Source organism: Amphiura filiformis, chromosome 3 (assembly GCF_039555335.1).
Source record: "Amphiura filiformis chromosome 3, Afil_fr2py, whole genome shotgun sequence".
Taxonomy (NCBI): Eukaryota; Metazoa; Echinodermata; class Ophiuroidea; order Amphilepidida; family Amphiuridae; genus Amphiura; species Amphiura filiformis.
In genome coordinates, this window is record NC_092630.1 from 8439847 (window position 1) to 8458077 (window position 18231).

General features: G+C 36.0%; 1 protein-coding gene across 2 annotated transcripts in view; it reads right to left on the reverse strand.

Annotated features, from left to right (window-relative positions):
* The window catches only part of LOC140147960 (uncharacterized), a 50177-nt gene that overhangs the window by 1845 nt on the left and 30101 nt on the right, over nucleotides 1-18231 (reverse strand). For both annotated transcript variants that reach the window (XM_072169753.1, XM_072169754.1), the window contains 8 exons: nucleotides 11981-12048; nucleotides 11086-11512; nucleotides 9961-10031; nucleotides 9288-9374; nucleotides 7483-7521; nucleotides 6605-6724; nucleotides 1138-1279; nucleotides 88-241 (listed from right to left, as the gene is read on the reverse strand). In XM_072169753.1, coding sequence (XP_072025854.1) covers nucleotides 88-241; nucleotides 1138-1279; nucleotides 6605-6724; nucleotides 7483-7521; nucleotides 9288-9374; nucleotides 9961-10031; nucleotides 11086-11512; nucleotides 11981-12048 — 1108 coding nt within the window. The remainder of the gene's footprint in view (nucleotides 1-87; nucleotides 242-1137; nucleotides 1280-6604; nucleotides 6725-7482; nucleotides 7522-9287; nucleotides 9375-9960; nucleotides 10032-11085; nucleotides 11513-11980; nucleotides 12049-18231) is intronic.

Here is an 18231-nt window from a genome sequence, read left to right on the forward strand (position 1 = left end):
GTTAATGGTGAAGTTTACACCAAACTGTCCCGAGATGTTTTAATATACAACTAATTAATTTGTCGCTTATCAATTCTAATATCTTACCTCTTCAGTTCCTTATCTTCATTCTCCACAACATTTTCTAACGTCTGCATTGCTTTGGCAAAACTTGTGACCTTTGACCCTTGTGTGGTTCCAACAGACAGGTTCAATTGTTGTAACAGTTGTTCACTTTCATCCAAAGCTGAAATTAAGGCACCTACAACGAAAGAGAGGTATGAGATAATATTGACAAATAAATGTATTTGAAAAATTGAAATATATTCCTAATCAATTTCTCAGTCACATGTGTACTTCTATTAGCATTCTCTATACTGTTTCATCTATATTACATTATCTGCATAACAATGACAGGGTTCGACAACTGATGATGGTGTAAGTATTCATGATTAAATGAAACATTCACTGGTATTTTCAAGTATTTTTACATCAACATACACACACAACACTACTACTGTAGAGACTGGCAAGCAAATACCTAGGATTTTCCAGCAGAGGACCTTTAACTTGATGGACCTATCTAAATGAGGACTTTATGCACCTGAAGCTTTGTGCACCTGAAAAAAGAGCCGGAAAACTGACATTGCTGTTTACGAATAAGTAGGGAAAATCATATGCACAAATGTTGTCCAAGGTGATGTTTAGAGAATAAAGGTATTGTTTTTAGCCGCTGGAGTGCATCTATCGTCTCATATAACAAAGGCGACATCATTATTTTAACCGCCTCGTTGTTTTATGCTAAAAATAATGATGTCGCCCGTGTTATATGAGACGATAGATGCAAGACAGCTGCTAAAAACAATACCTTTATTCTCATTCTTAAACACTTCAATTCAAATAAAAAATATCATAAGTATTACACATTTTAATCTAATTAAATTCTACATTTTACAAGGAATTACCTAGGGCTTAAAATCGATCAGTCCCGTTGTTGCAGTGCGCCTCCCATTAGTTCAAATAGTGAGTACGCGTATCACGTCGATGCACACACGCTGACCCGTGTGATATCGTGTCATATCACACGGGTAAGAACCAATAAGATTGCAGGAACATTCTCAAGTGTTTAAGAATTTTTTTTGACCAGTGGTATATTACCTTGGTATTGCTCTTCATCATCTGGTACATGTATTCCTTTCAATGGTAGCTGATGTCTAGTAGTGTCTAAAGCATGGGCCATGGTACTGTACTGATGCTTGTATACGTCACTGCTGGCTGCAATTGGACCAAGACCGGAACGCTAAGGATGGATAGAAATTTACAAAAGAATTGTAGTAAATGATGTGCTCAAATGAGCATTTTAGTGTACATGGTTGTTAAACACTCAGTCAAATTGGAAGAAGGAACAATCACTTGTCCTACAATGGGCTATTTTAGAGTCCGAAGTTTACCATTTTCTAAAATCCATTTTCCGTGTTGTAATCCGTGTTGTAGAATTTGTAAATCTGTGTCATGAAAAATGTATAAACAATGATATTAATGTCACAATTAAGTGTTCAATATCGCCATCAATATGCTCTGATTGGAATATTCTCACAATAATAGGCCGGCTATTACGATGTTTGGGTGGATAGGGGGTTCATGCCTTGGTAATATACCTTTATTTCGGTATTATTAAACACCATTTTTATCATAAAAATTGACACACACAATTCATGATTGTTTTTAACATTTATTTCTCTTATCTTTTAACAATTTTTGTCACATCATACAAAAATGTCATTTTCCGTGTTGTACCTCCGATTCCGTGATTTTTTTCCGTTTTCCGTAAAACTGAAAACTTCGGACTCTAGGCTATTTGTCCTACATGTATAATGGGCTATTCCAGTTGGAATCCATACACCCCCTATGGAAGATGTGACTTTAATCTCTCACACAGTACAGGGGGGTGTAGATTTCAAATGGCATCACCCATTCAGATGGTAACTGGACATTTCATCCCCTCGCATTTTCATCCCCTGGACATTTCATCCCCTCATGTTAAAACGCTATTGTAGCGTTCTTTGAGCGTGACAGTAAAAAGATTGCATATGAATATAATAATTGTTTAGGATCTTTAGAAGGAAATAATATCTTTATTTAAAATTAGTCTTATTTATCCAATGTATGCACTGTGTTCTGTCTGAGCTATCAGTATCACCAGCTGATCACGCGATAAAAATCGATCGATGTTGAATGGCAATAGTGCAATCAATTTACCTATTAAGCGGCGTGTAGGCCCCCTACACGGATGATTCTAATTCAGTATTACGTCTAGTATTATTATTAAAAGTATTATTATTTTGTTATTTTACCGGAGTAGGCCTATCGTTATCATTAATATTTTTATTATTATTATTTATATTATTATAGGCCTACTTTGTTTTTTTGTTGTTGTTGATATTAGCCTGGACTATTTAAGCTAAAGTGTATTTCTTCTCTTTCTTCCTGTTAAATTTGTGTATTTATTGTGTATTGTTTATGTATCTATACTAGCTGTTAATTTATTTATAATTATTATAATTTATGTATTTATTATTTATTTTGTTTGTTTATTTATTTATTATTATTTACTTAGTTGTTCATCTAACAAAATGAGTACCGGTACATTTTTATGGGAACCATGTATCTGTTATGTGGATAGTATGTTATATTCTTATAGTGATCAAATTCAAATATGTCTGCATATAGGCCCTAGGGAAGGATCATGGCAATATTTTTTGTATTGTCGACTTGATGAGGTGATTAGATTTAGTGGCAATTTCATGTTATACAATAGGAACAATAGCCGTCAGCCCGAATGGTTACAGGAAGTTGAACTCTTTCAATCAGTGGAATCTATATACATATAACTATATTGTTAGTTTTAGTCGCCCAATTGGGCGACTTTTGACTTCCGTCCCGCGACAAACAAAGTGCTCCCGCGATTTCGTGACATTTTGGCTACTTTGAAAATCTCACCCATGAAATCCATTAAATAGGCCTATTAGGCGATTTTGAAAAGCCAACTTCAAAATTGTTGAATTGGATATTCTGTCATAGTCAATGGTCCTTCAAAACAAAACCTCCAAACAACTAATTCAAATAAAAAGAAAACATTCTGTGGTCAGTGTGCATCCAAGTATGACAATGGGAAACAAATTAAAGTCGATACACTTGTGGGAGATAACTGATATAAGGGCTTAATCCCATGATTATCCTTAAAATATTCCCATATCAATTCTCACAAGTGGCTTAAGACGACAAAAGTGCTAAGCCAGGGGGGCCAAGTTTCTCTTTTCATGCAGGTTCACTTGGGTTTATTAAAAATAACATAACCACATGTCGCTTTCATGGCTCTGGGGAGTGGGGCGGTGGCTGAAAATAGGTTAGTCTACATTACCAGTCGTTATCTATTTATTTATTTTTTGTTTTGAAAATCAACTACAAAAATGCATGATGTAGTCCTACGAAAAAAAGAGGTTGTTTTGGGGTTAATTAAAAATATCACTAACTACATGACATTATACATTGGCACGGGGGGGGATGAAAATAGAAAATAGCTTAGACTACATTACCGGTCGTTATCCACGGACCCGGGGGGTGTTCTGGGTTGATTGATTGAAAGTTGACTGAACTTAAAACTCATGGTTATAAAAAATTGTACAAAAAGGAATGGTAGGCCTATACTATTTTTTTATTTCACGCTTTATCAGCAAGAAAGTATATTCGTCCCAAAGTATATAAGGTCTCACATAAATTTATCATGAAATTAAAAAAATCGGTTAATGACAACTTGACTTCAAGTACGGGCGTGTACAAGCACGACCCAAAATATTATGATGCATCCATCATCATGCACAAATCGGATCAAATCCTTTAGGTATTTTCTTTAAATGAAACATTTGTCAAAAATGAGGAAAACATCAAACCACAGATAAAGTTGAGCCCCATTAAAATACATCTAGTTGTGACGTGGTATATCAAAAGGAGACACTTTTGGGCAGGATCGTAAATGGAGAAATATAAAACTACCCTGTGGTGATTTTTTCATAATTTGGGTTTGTTGCAAATTGTTGATGTTAATAATGTTTTTAAAATATTGTCTGAATAGTTTCAGACCGGAATATATATGTTGTTTGAATTGTTAGATTAATGCAACAGTTCCTAAAATAAATAAATAAACAAACAAACAAATGCAATAGTTCCTAAAAATAAATAAACAAACAAACAAATTAATTAAATAAACAAAATAAGTAACCACATGATCTTCAGGTGAACAAATAGGACTTACATGTACACTGACTGACAAATTATGTTGATTAATATTTTTGAGCAAGTTTGTATGGGGTGAAACTGAGTTTGTCTTACTTTTAGAAAATTAATCTAGAAAATTTAATTTAGAGAAATCAAATTTAAATATTTGCGGTTGTGCGATTTTTTATAACCCGGTCTTTAAGGGCTATGGATTGTAATCCATACAGATGCAGAGTGTAAACTCTGTCGGGAATCATGTAGTTCAAACTTTAAAGTTTCCGGGAGGGGGGGCACTCTAATAGTAAAATGACATGCATGTGCGGAAAACCCCAAAATCAGTTCTTTCTGCAGTTTTTTGAGCCATATTCTAAAACTTGGTTGCCGATCTTATAACAGTATAGAGTGTCCCCACAAAATGGTCTTGGGAGCAAAAAATGTCTTTTTGGGTGAAAACAAGAAAAAATTGGATCTTTGGAGGTGGTGAAGGGGATCTTTGGAGGAAAGTAAGAAAAATAAATGGGCAAAAACAGGAGAAAAAGAACAAATATAATGCAGATATTTATTATCAGTTGAACTGATGGAATTCCAGTATTTTGCGTATAGTAATCCTTAGTCTTTCCCGTTTAGTATTAATTTAATTCTCCTACAAGTGTAAGTTCTAACTATCCTTGTACTTAACTACTTTTAGAACCTTTTAATCGCACCTTATCAGTGATAAGACTATGGTTATATTACAGATTCCCGAATGATTATATAGTTATATAGATTCCATTGATTAATAGCACACCAGTCAATGATTGAAAGAATTCAACTTCCTGTAACCATTCAGCTATTGTTCCTATCATATAACATGACATTGCGCTAATCACCTCATCAAGTGGACAATACAAAAACATTGCCATGATCCTTCCATATATATGCAGACATATAATCAATATACAATAAACAGATATTAAATAGTATTAAAAATGTACTAATTTTGTTAGATGAACAACTTTAAGTAAATAATAATAAAATGAATAAATAAATAAATAAATAAATAAATAAATAAATAAAATTAATTAATTAAACAATACATAATAAATACATAAATAACAGGAAAAAAGAATACACTTAACATAACAATAATAAATAGTCTGAGCTATCAACAACAAAAACCCACAGTAAATAATAATAATAATAATAATAATGATAATAATAATAATATGCCTAACAGCCTAATAATATTAACAATAATAGTAATATTATAATGATAACAATACTCACAGTAATAACAAAAGACATGCGGCAGATGCACTGTTCAATTTAGGTAAATTCATTGAATTAACTAAATAGTCTAATAGGCCCTGCTGCCATTCAACATTGATCGATTATTATACGTGTGATCAGCTGGTGATAGCTCACACAGAATACGGTGCATACATTGGATAAATAAGATTATTAATTTCCTTATATCAGTTCCTTCTAAGTTCAAGATTCTAAACAATTATTATATTCATATGCATTCTTGATTCACTGACACTGTCACGCTCAAAGAACGCTACAATAGCGTTTTAACACGAGGGATGAAATGTCCAGGGATGAAATGTCCAGGGGATGAAGTGTCCAGGGGATGAAGTGTCCAGTATTCATTCAGATAACCCCATTTGAAATTCACACTCCCTGTCTGGAAGATAGAGGTTGTCTTCCATAGGGAGTGTATGGATTTCAACTGAAATAGCCCAATGTTCGAAAAGTCTTGCACAAAACTCATTTTCCAACCCAACTTACACAGACCCTATACATTAATCCAAGTTAAGTGCATGTCTCACTACCGTATACATTTCAGAACAATGAAATATATGTGACACTACCGGTGTCCATGCTAGTTCTCTTTGTGTAATAACAGAACATAGCTAGCCTAGTCACTCCTGGGGGGCAAAAGAATGGCCTTCCCAAATATGGCAGATTTTAACTCCCTCCCCTCCCCTTAGATCTGTGTGCCAACAATGAGAACCTATTTTAAATTTATAGGAGTTGGAAGTGGCATTAACCACAAAGCATTACAGAAATCACAACCAATTCACCCTGTTGGTAGGTCCACTGATTAGGCTGCCCCATTACACTAAACTCATAGATACACTTACTAGATTCTTATTACTGTTGCCCGATAAGTACACTGCCACCAAGCTACTTCATTGGTACTCTATAGAGTTCACATATCAGAATTGCATGTACAGTACACACACTGGTACTGGACTGGTCTAGCATAACCACAACGTAGCTGGGCAGCACAGCACCTCTGGGGCAGCACCAATAGGAATCTGGTATTGTATAAGCAAGCAAACCATAAATCTCTAGCTACACTTACTTGTATTTCCAGTTGCTCATCTACATGATTTTCATGTTTAATTCTGGCCATTTCTAGTTCTAATTCAGCTTTGCGTTTCCTCATTTTCTCATTCTCACACCATAAAGCAAATATCTGACCCTGTTGTAATGATGAGAAAACTTATGATTAGCATTGAATACATCCAAAGTTACACATTTTTAGAGGCCCCAGGCAAAGGCATGGGGCACCCAAGGCAATTGCCTTCGGTACCTCCAGTTATTTTTTTGCCCTGAGTATATGGAAAAAAGGAAAAGAACCAAAATTAAAAAAGTTTGAAATCCAACATGAAGATGAACCCTCATATGCCTGCAATTAAAATTAAAAGTTGAACATCATAATTATGAGCAGTGTTCGAATTTAGGAAAAATAAATGGTTGTCCCACGGACAACCAGATTACAATTTCTGGTTGTCCGTCTAAGTTTTTGGTTGTCTGTAGGCCTACAAATGTGACTTTTGGCTCGATTTATGGTTGTCCGGCGGACAACCGAATCAGTATTTTTGGTTGTCCTGCGACTTTTTTAGTTGTCCCGGGCAACCGGACAACCAAAATTTCGAACGCTGATTATGAGGTAAGAATAGCTAGCTCTTTACATGTACATAACACTATGCAAAGTTGCTATATGGGATTGTTATGCTTGGGAACCAAAACAGAGTACCTCTGACATATATTGGCAAAGACCCAAAATCAAAGAATTGTTGTCTTTAAGTTTAATCATGAGCAGTACAAAAGCTTTTGCACATGTATGCTGTAGTGCTGTTTGTCAGTCTTTTATACATTGACTCATTTGAAATAGTTAAGTTGGGCCTATTGGAATATAATGTACTTAGTTTAATTCATAAATGTAAAAAAACCTACCATTGCATCATTTTCTTGTTCTTGGAAGCTTTTTCGTAACTGGAAAATGATAAATAATAGCAATATTAAGGTATTGTACTTTAATACAAAGTAGTTAAATACAAACATATCCAAAAAGATAATTACTGCTTTGTGCTATAATCAGTCTGGTATGCAACTAAAATATGTCAAGCCCGATATCGATGTGAATCAATGACGGTTTCTCGTTGTATTCTGAGATGTCAAAGTATAAATGTTTTCATAGTTTTTCACAATTCAAGAACATTTTTGACACTCAAAAAGCATTGCAATATAGCTAACATGACATCATGGGGATGATATGTGACCTTTGATCACTAAAAAATTATGAAATACCTTCAAAAATGTGTGTATGCAAGTCCAAAATTGCCTTATCTTTGCAGTGCTTTTACAAGTTATTTTCTTCAAAATCTGGTTAAGTTAAAAACATAATTTCCATAGAATTTCATTCATTTTCTACATAATCGTGTCAACAATTTAGTTATTGAAATTTGCTTCTTTGGACCATGATATATGACTGTATCAGACATTTTGCCATCAGTTGTGTCACCAACGAGCTAGCCCAATTTGGCGCAATACTCGTTGTGTTGGCAATCTCTAGTCAATGAGACATCATCGATGGTGAGACATATTCCTGTTTTCTTCTTAAACCATCAACCTTTTTCTGGTACCCTCTTATCTCTATTTTGACAGACCCGACCAGTGGCGTAGATTTGGGGGGGGGGATGGGGTTAGAAAAAATTTCTTGAAGTCAGCACCTTTTGGCGACAAAATAAGGTCATGGTACAAATGCGCGTGAAGCGCGCGAAAAATTGTGCAATATTAAAGCTAAACTGGTGAAATATTGTACAAAAGTTAAATAAATTCGTGCAGAGCGTGAAAAATTTAGCACTGTTTAGGTTGAAATGGCCAAATATGGGGTTAATTTGATTGGAAACCCATATACAGGCGTCAACATTGGGGGATGATTGTATGGATCATCCCCTGGCAAAATATTGGGGGATAAATCCCCCATCCCCCGGGATCTACGCCTATGGACCCGACTGATAAAATAAGTTGAAAACTGTATTTAGAATCCCAGATGGGTGTTAATAAACTATTATAAATGCATCCCAATAATTCTTCTACTGAGAGAATAAGATTTGTAACTTTCTGGACTCAGCCCTTTCCTCTCATGTAATTTAGCTTTGCCTTTGGTAGTAAGAGAGAATTCTAGGGGTTAGTGCCACAAACTTTCCATCTGCAATAGCTGCCAGGTGTATATAAAATCAATTTTTAATTTCTTCCGTGGTCTGGGTACACGATGGTGATCGGGTGCCCGAATCACCAGTTGCGTATCTCTGATAGGGTTGTATTAGAGTCCGAAGTTAACCGTTTTCTAAAATCCATTTTCCGTGTTGTAAAATTTGTAAATCCGTGTCATGAATAAAGCTTAAAATGTATAAATGATGATATTAATGTCACAATAAAATGTTCAATATCGCGAACAATATGCTCTGATTGGAATATTCTCCCGATAATAGGCCGACTATTATGATGTTTGGAGGGATATAGGGGGTTCATGCCTTGGTAATATACATTTATGTTGGTATTATTAAACAGTATTTGTATCATAAAAATTGACACACACAACTCATGATTGTTTTTAACATTTATTTCTCTTATCTTTTAACAATTTTTGTCACATCATACAAAAATATCATTTTCCGTGTTGTACCTCCGATTCCGTGATTTTTTTTGTTTTCCGTAAAACGGAAAACTTCGGACTCTAGGTTGTATTTCATTACCTTAGAATCTATGAAGACCCACTGCAGGTAAACAGCATACACTCTGTCAAGGTAGTCTTGGGTTATTTCAGGCTCCTGTATAGACCTCTAAAACAAAGAAATATGAATGATACAATATGGTTATGACATCATGTGGAGACTGTTGGTACTTATTTTGTTTTCAATGGATCCATACACATTGTGTAGCTGTACAATGGTTCAAATATATTTATATAACAATATTTGATGTTGATTGTATGTATTTACTTGTTTCAGGAAATCCCTCTTTGTGAGTAATGCTAAAAAACGCCTCAATATGATTAGGAATACAGACAACATTTGCTAGTAAGTCTCAACCATTCTATTAATTCATCTGATCGCATGGTAATCAATATAAATTACTTTGAACAAAAATATTGCTGTATAATGAAAATGGTTGATGCGAATAGGAGACAGCTTACTTATGGATTTATTAGTAATTTATGGCAAAATTGGAATAAGAATATACATTATAATCAATGGAAACAACTACAATTCCAAGTAACTAAAAAAACATTTGGCAGTAACTCTTTTGCTTGCAAGGACAAAACAGCGAAGAAAATTTAAAAATTATGAAAGTTTGCAAATTTGATCCTCTGATTATGTTAAATTCAGAAATTCTATAAAAAGTTTAACAGATTCTGTTTTGAATTACCTTGTGAGTTGTATGTTGAGTATGTTGAGTACTATATGCACTGTCTGCATCTCTGTGTGATGACGGTGATCCTGTTAACATATTTACACACATGTATAAAAAAAACAGACAAATTAATGGAATAATTAGTGATTTTACATAATTCTAAACATTTTCATTCTTATGTTGATAAAAGACGTCTCAACTCAAATTGTACCTTTTACTTGCTATGGTGAAAATCAAATGCCCGCCATATTAGACTGTTTCTTATAATCCCAATATGAAAAATTAGACCACCCACCTTCAGGGGTGTGAGTGGAGCTTTCCAAAAAACGCGGAAAAAAACAAGTATCCATTTATGTTCGAAAGCTTACCTACTACCATCCGTATTTGTGCGTATTTCATCGTAAATATTAGAAGATTAAAAGCTATATTTCATTGCACATATATGAGTATTGCGCGACAAAATTACAATCCTGGTAGCCATGATATATCCTCTCTTAATTCCTTGTGCTTTTTAGTAAACATGTTGTCATACTTTAGATGGATGGTTACGATTGAAAATGGTACAATTCGACAACCCACATGAAACAATTCTGCAACGGCGTCGTACGTAAACAAAACATCGATCCCAACGGCAACGTTCGATGACCGCTGCCATATGATATGATACTACACAATGCTACACATCCTACCACGGATCTCTATACATGCGGTCGTCTTTCGCAAATTAGTCTCATATGCAGGTTTAATACACGTAACGTAAGTTAGTCTCATACATTAAATTAATGGAAGACAGACGGACGGACAACATATAATGTATAAATCACTGGGGAAAAGCAAAACGCGGATTTTTAGTTTTGGAAAAATTAAAACGCGACGCAGGCAAGCTAAAAACGCTGAAATTTGCGAAAACGCGGAGCTCTCACATCCCTGCACCTTTAAGTGTCTCTAACATAATTTGATGTTGCTATATTTGCATCTTCACTGCCACCCACCAAAATTCATGATATAAAACCCTCCAAAACATGACATAAACTTGTCAAAGGAACTCATCATAGAAAAAAATACAATTGCAAGAAAATGATTGCAGAATTTTGTACTACAAGAGCTTAACCAAGACCATACTCTGATCAAATCCCGTACCTGAATGTGAAAGCTGAGCTATCATGGACACATCCTCATTCATCAACACAGACATCCCATGAATAGGCTGAATAGCAGAGGCATCCAAACCAGACCGCGAAGGCAGCCGAGACACACTTAGAGCAGGAGTAGAGGTCACCCCTCCCGGTCCCTTCCCAGCATCCATCACGGTCTCACTAAGGGACGGCTTCCTGTTTCCTCCTAACATCTGCATGGTATCGCTTAGCGATGGCTTGGAAGCCACTCTTGAAGATGACTTGCTGGTTTTTCTAGAAATCTGCTTCTTAGCCGGTCTCACTGACGATGGAGGTCTGCGCATCATTTCAGTCTGAGAGGTTGATTTCCTGGTGGTGTTCACACTTTTCTGAGTAGATGACTTTCTGGTGTTGTCCAAGGAGGATGACTTTCTGGTGACATTGAAGCTAGACTGATGAGCAATTAAAACATGAAAGGAATAAAAGAGCTTTTAGAATAGTTGTTGCCACCCCAAACAATAATCCCAATTCTTAATCAGTGGCTGCGGTATCACTACATTAGTTCCTGCATGTCATCTATCACATGGTAGAGGACATGGTCCGCGTTGGTACGGAACCACGCTTGTCGGGGTGTGCACATTACTCGTTAAGTAGAGTGTTGTAAGCGTAGTGAGTAATACGCCATGCACTATTAGGGCGAGTTAGCGCAGCGGTAATTCCCTCGCTTTGCACCACTGAGGTCCCGGGTTCAAGCCCCGGCGCGTTTCACGTTTGAGTTTGCAACATTTCACATTTGGGTTACATGGAGTGAAGCTGAAGGAGGGGGTTAGCCTCCTAACAAAAGAACTTTCGCTTACTGGATGTCATCAAACTTTTGATTTGGTCCCTAAATCAACAGATCAATGAAAAGAAATACTTACTGTATTATTGTTAGCCTTTCTCCGGACAGATGCTGTACTTTGCATATATCTTGATGCAACTACTCGACCTAATATACATGAAAATAATCAAGACAATAAAATACAGGTTAATAATAATGGTGATGAGAAGTTTAAAGCCATGTACGATTTCAATCAAATTTAAATTTTGCTCAATTCTTTACCATATTTACATAAAATGCTGAAATATTGTTTCTGTCCATTTAAAGCCGAAATAACAAGGTAAAGTAAAAGAACCCCAAAGGCTATTTTGGAGCTCTACGGGGGGACTTAAATGTCTGAATACAACAGTATGTCAAAATTGCTGTTGACCTGTCAAATAACAAATTTGACTAATAAATATTTAGGTGGAAGTTGGGACATGTGTAAAAATTACAAATTTGCCAAAAAATTAAGTTTGAAAACATTTTTATTAGCCAATTTGACAATCTATAGATGAATCTAATTGACATTCCTACCCCTCTCAATGGCAGCCATAGCTGGGTCCCCATCGGGTCCATCCCACTTGAAATGTGAAATGATGCAGCCTTGGTGGGGATTTTAAATGCATTCATCACCCATGTTACATGTAGACAAAAGAATGATGAAAGTTTACAACACAGTACAATATAACATCGCTTTTTAAGCAGCTTTAATCCACCTACATGTAATTTGGCAGTCACAACACCAGTTTGGTGCGGAGGGCAGTCAGTAATAATGGCCGAATGAATTCTGACCATCACATGGCTTGTTGGGTTTGTTTATAAGATCATACTTTATGGCTGAAAGCCTGCAAGCTATGCTTCCCATTACCGCATGTTGTGACACAATGGTTGGTGGACTAAATATTTGAATACATGGGGGAAAATTAGCTTTCTGGTTCATGATTTGAAAGTTGTAGTTGTTCACATGGACATGTTTTATTTCACATAGGTCCAGGAAACTAAGAAAGATATGTCTAGCCCTCTCTGAAATAATGTCAGTTATTGGGAGTGTAAAGGAATAAGTTATGTTGTCTTGTCTATAATTGGTGGCAGCAAACCATTCCAAAATATGTAGCATACATATCTGTTAGGGGCTGTGCCTCGACTACATAATGCGGACAAGTTAATTTTCTTTCTAATTGTGCTGCAAAATTAATAGCTTTCTATTCCCTGAGACCATGCCTTTTCAATGGTTTCCAGCCAGTTTTTCTTTTTGCTATTTCAGTTTTGAAATGTTATGCATAGATTTTTAGTTATCGTCTTGTAATATGGGGGGGGGTAATTACTTTTTGCGATGTGTTTAGATTCAATCATTTGAGGTCAATAAACACAGAATGATTGCTCAACAATTATTCTGTATCTTTTTCCAAGATTTATTTATAAATCCTAAGCAGCATTTCAGGATATTACAAGCTTTTATGACATCTTTCAAACTGCTTAAATGTAATTCACTTTGAAATACAGTTTCCTATTGACAAACAAGGTATCTTTCCCCAAGATTTATTTATAAATCCTAAGCTGTAATTTTCAGGAAATTACAAACTTTTTATGCATCTCTCCAACTGCTCAAATGTAGTTCACTTTGAAATCATACCGTTTCCTATTGACAAACAAGGTATTTCAAGGGTAGTTGGCCAGAGTGTATACGTGATGTTGAGCAAAGGAACACACATGTCAATACGTTTCCCAATTATTTCTATTGTAACACAGCAAAATAGGTCAAGGTCAATAGGCCTCAATGATCTATTTTGCTGTGTTACCTAGGTAACGAAACATCCTAGATGGTGCAATCCTATCCTTATTTGAATTGTTTTATTAAAACGAAGAATTTGACACCTCTTTTGGCAAAATCAAAGCACTTTAATGTTTCTTGACCCCTATAGAGCCAAAAGCGTGACCTCTGACTTTTTCGGCGATAACTCAAGAACTGTACATCCTAGATAGGTCAAACTATACATTTTCTGAAACCTTGTGACTAGAGGAATACACTGGAATGGTTTCTGACACCTACAACAAGGCTTAATTAAGCAGGCACACAGGCTTTTTTTACCCCATGTTTGCCCAGTTTTGGCTCCTGGTGTGTCCAATATTTTACACTACAAACTAGGACCAGGAGCCATCTTTGGGACCAGGAGCTCATTTTATATTAGCTCCTGGTCCAGGCATACTTAATATAAGGCATGGACACCTATATCCCCCCCTATTGCATGTTTACCTGAACTTTTCTGTTCATACACATGATAAGGACTCAAGAAAACATTCAGTGTGTTTATACTGAGCGTACAGCTTTTTGACCCACCATTTTCTGGGCACAAAATATTGATCATAATCCGGCCACCATTACCCCGCTTGTTTCTACTGAGACCAGAAAGCCGCGTCTCGCACAATGCATGGCATTGTTTTTTCCTGTAAACCGGAAGTAGGGAAAACAGATTTCAGCGAGCGCAAGGCATGACGGTTGTATCCATTAATTTACCAGTGGATCTAGTAATCGGCTATGATAATTAATTTAAAGCCAAATATAACCAACTCATTAACTATAAAGAAGTAGACCTACAAAAGTAAAGTCATATCCATTTTACTTCATCAATAATATCAGAAAGAAGGAACCTACTTCATTATAGGCCTAGGCCCCTACTGTACAAGTAGAATATAAATCGCGTTATTTTTGCATCACGCATGACCTCGACCGCATCGCAACCAATCACACAGCTCGCTTCTACTGCGCCGGATTACACACTTTGACCGGCATGATCCACCTCTTGAGGTGGATCACAAAAGGCGAGCACATGGCCCGGCAACCGATTACCCAGATCGTTTCTACTGGGCTTGTTACCCGCCATGACCCGGCACGGAATTTGGCCCTCAGTAGAAACATGCGGATTGTGTCATTAATGTCCTTTTCAGGTGGCACCTAGCTCAATCTGAAGTCTATTCTATTTATATTTGTTACAATATTTTATTTTTTACAAGACCAGCATGTCTCACCCTGTACAGTCCATCCAGACAGTGACATAGGGGCAGCTTCTCCATGAGACATTTCCCCCATTGTCTCTACTGTGGAATGCTGCTAGTCATGATATTTAAGATTTTTAGCAACATTTTTGTCTCATTTTTGCCAAATTTTTCCATCCTGGAAAGTTATGTTGCCCTCTTTGCTTCCTCACCCTCTCTTTAAAAATCACACCACTGCATCCAGAGATATGAGCAAGGGTGGCAGTATGGACACTTGCCCTTGAAAGTCCAATGTCACCAGTAACCTTAATGGCCTAACTGCCCTTTTGGGCTTTTGGAGAAGAGAAGGACTGAAGGAAGAAGGAAAGAAAGAAGTACACATTAAAACCTGAGGGTAAAAAATATTTTGGTGAGCTTTTTTAAATTCACAATTTTTAAATTAACCATGAAAAACTAAAAAAACATATGGTATGAAAATGTCCTGGCAGTACAAAATGACAGTGTAAAAAGAATAAAAGTGAACATTTTCACACAATTAATTTTTGGTGCTGTGCTACACACAAAGTAATATACTTTACATTAATGTTCACAGTACTTAGCAGCTTTAAAATAAATACAGCGCAGAAATTTCAACTTTTATTGCAGTTAAAAATAGAGACATCATCAAGAGACTGGGAGGAAAGGTTACTCAACAATCAAGGGACCTGATTTGGTGAACGATAGGTTTAAAAGGGGCGGGTCCCGAATGAGGGCATGTATGTGATGCTAACGATGTAAATGTATGGTTGAACATCACGTTCACAAACACAATAATGGGTTCCAGAAGATGTGTCAAAAATAGTGATTAACAATTCACTACATCCGTGATCTCTATTAATTTAAGCAAAACTGCGGAAGTATGCATAGAAATATTGACAGGCTTTATTTATTTAGTCATATGGGAGAAAACTGAAATTTAGAAATAATCTTCATCAGAGTCCAGACAACACATGAGACTTGTTCTCACAAAATGAGCAGATAGTCACAAAGGGTTGAAATGAAGATACATGGTTCATTGAACATGCCAGGAAATCAAGTGAGGGACCAATCCTGGCAAGTTATATCATTTTAAAGCTTGTGTTCCAGAGATTATGAATCTGAACATTTATAACTCAAAAATAATAATTTGAAACTTTCCTCTCATTTTGTGGGACCTGGGTCCATTTCATTAACTTTATATTCCAACTCTATTTGAAACTCACCCTCCCTCTATGGAAGGTTTGGGTTGAATCTTTTGCAGTGGGCATATGGAATTCAAATGGAACTGCCTAATGGGTTCATTTCATTTGAAATTCATACTCCCCCTGTGTGTAATAGAGCACAGCTCTACTTTCAAGGATTATTGCTTGCAATCTATGAAAACAGGTGAATGAGTTTGTTTATGTCTGTGAGTGGATATAATTACTCATCTACTAATTAATTAATTGAAATGTGCATATTGGAAGGAACATGTACACCCACATGTACAGCGGAACCAAAGTCTGTTGAATGTCTTATGACAAATAAACTGTCAGTTCAAACATATTCAAGGTTTGAAAACATCTTGGTAGAATTTAAGTGAAGAGACATGCAGGTATATAGCCAAAAGAGGAGGGATGCAACTCCATAAAGCAGCCAAATATCTGTAAAAATAGCAAATTTGGACTGAAAATGTTACAATTTTAGAGAGTACTAAATATACCGAAACACCAAATCATGAGCTTTCTGTGAAATTTGTCTAAAAATATACATGCTCCAAAAATAAATTGCACTTGGCTAAATGACCAGAAACCCTTGCTGACAAGTCTTTTTGTTTCATAATATTTGGCAAAGAATAACAAAATTAAATTTTACTGAACCCGTATACTATGCTGGTGGCTTTAACAAAACTGTGAACTGTCTGAGGCAATGAAGTGAATGAACCATTGGTAAATTTATGGAAAAAACGTTGTAATTTCAAATTTGACGATATTTTTGCTAAAGGAATTAATCTGCAAGAATTTTTTTGTACATAAACATTATGTAGCCAGAGGTTTCCAGTGGTATAAAAATCTCAACTTTTTTAGAGAAAAGTGAGGGGATGAGGCAGTGGATCATGAAATGCCGTTAAACATACATAATGATATGCTCTCTGAGTTTATAATACCTTGCAGAGGTGGTGAAATGAGAAAAAGTGTTGAAGCATAAAACATATGAAATGTACAGCAAGCAAAGCTATTTACCCAAAGCCACTTTACATCAATCTCACCTTAACCCCATGAGAACTAACCCCATGAGAACTAACCCCATGAGAACTACCTGCCGATTGACCAAAAAGAAGTTTTCATTATCAATTGGCCCACTCAGCAACATTGTTAGAATAATTTCACCATGCAAAAAAATTGGGGTGAATTATTTGCAAAGCTCCATTCTGATTGGTGATTAAAGTGAGGATATCATGTAATTGACCAATCAGAGGCAATGTTACATCGGCAGGTAGTGCTCAGGGGGTTAACAAACTGTCACAAACAATGAACCATTTTGCCACTCTGAGGCTGCGTTCACATAGAAGTATACTATTCGGGTATACGGTGCACGTTTTACAGGTGCACGCGTATATAGTTCAATCGAGCAAGGCAATTTCATAGTACCGGGTCACATAAGGCTACGATCGCATAGCAGTATACTATTCGGGTATACGATACACGCTTTGCATGTGCACGCGATAGATTAAATCGAGCAAGGTAATTTCATAGTACCGGGTCACATAAGAGCTATTCGAAAAGGCCGTATACCTGCGTGTATAGTATAGTATAGTGGGAATCGCATGTGTTCGATTTTTTTTAGTGCAGCGATATACCGTCCAAATTTTAAAAACCTAAACCATATGTGAGCAAATTCATTTTTTTAATAGATGCACTATCTAATTCTGCACATTATGACACCTCATTGAATGCAATGTGACCTCAAGAAGTAAAGTTACAAGCATTTGTTAAGACGAAGAAAATGGGTAAACTGATATACTCTCTATTAAGCTATATGAAATCGCTCATTCGATCAGGCTGAGTTCACATAGTATACTCCTATATGAACTCAGCCTGATCGAATGAGCGATTTCAGATAGCTTAATACCGTGATACCGTATACTTCTATGTGAACTCAGCCTGAGGGAAGGAATAAGTACACCCACATAGCTTTGCTTTGACAACTTAGAGGAAATGAATGAAAGTCTGCTGAATGTTGTAAGTTTTGTCACAAAGACTTACAACTAACAACTAACTTTTTAGCAAAATGATGTATGATGTATTGAATGTTTTC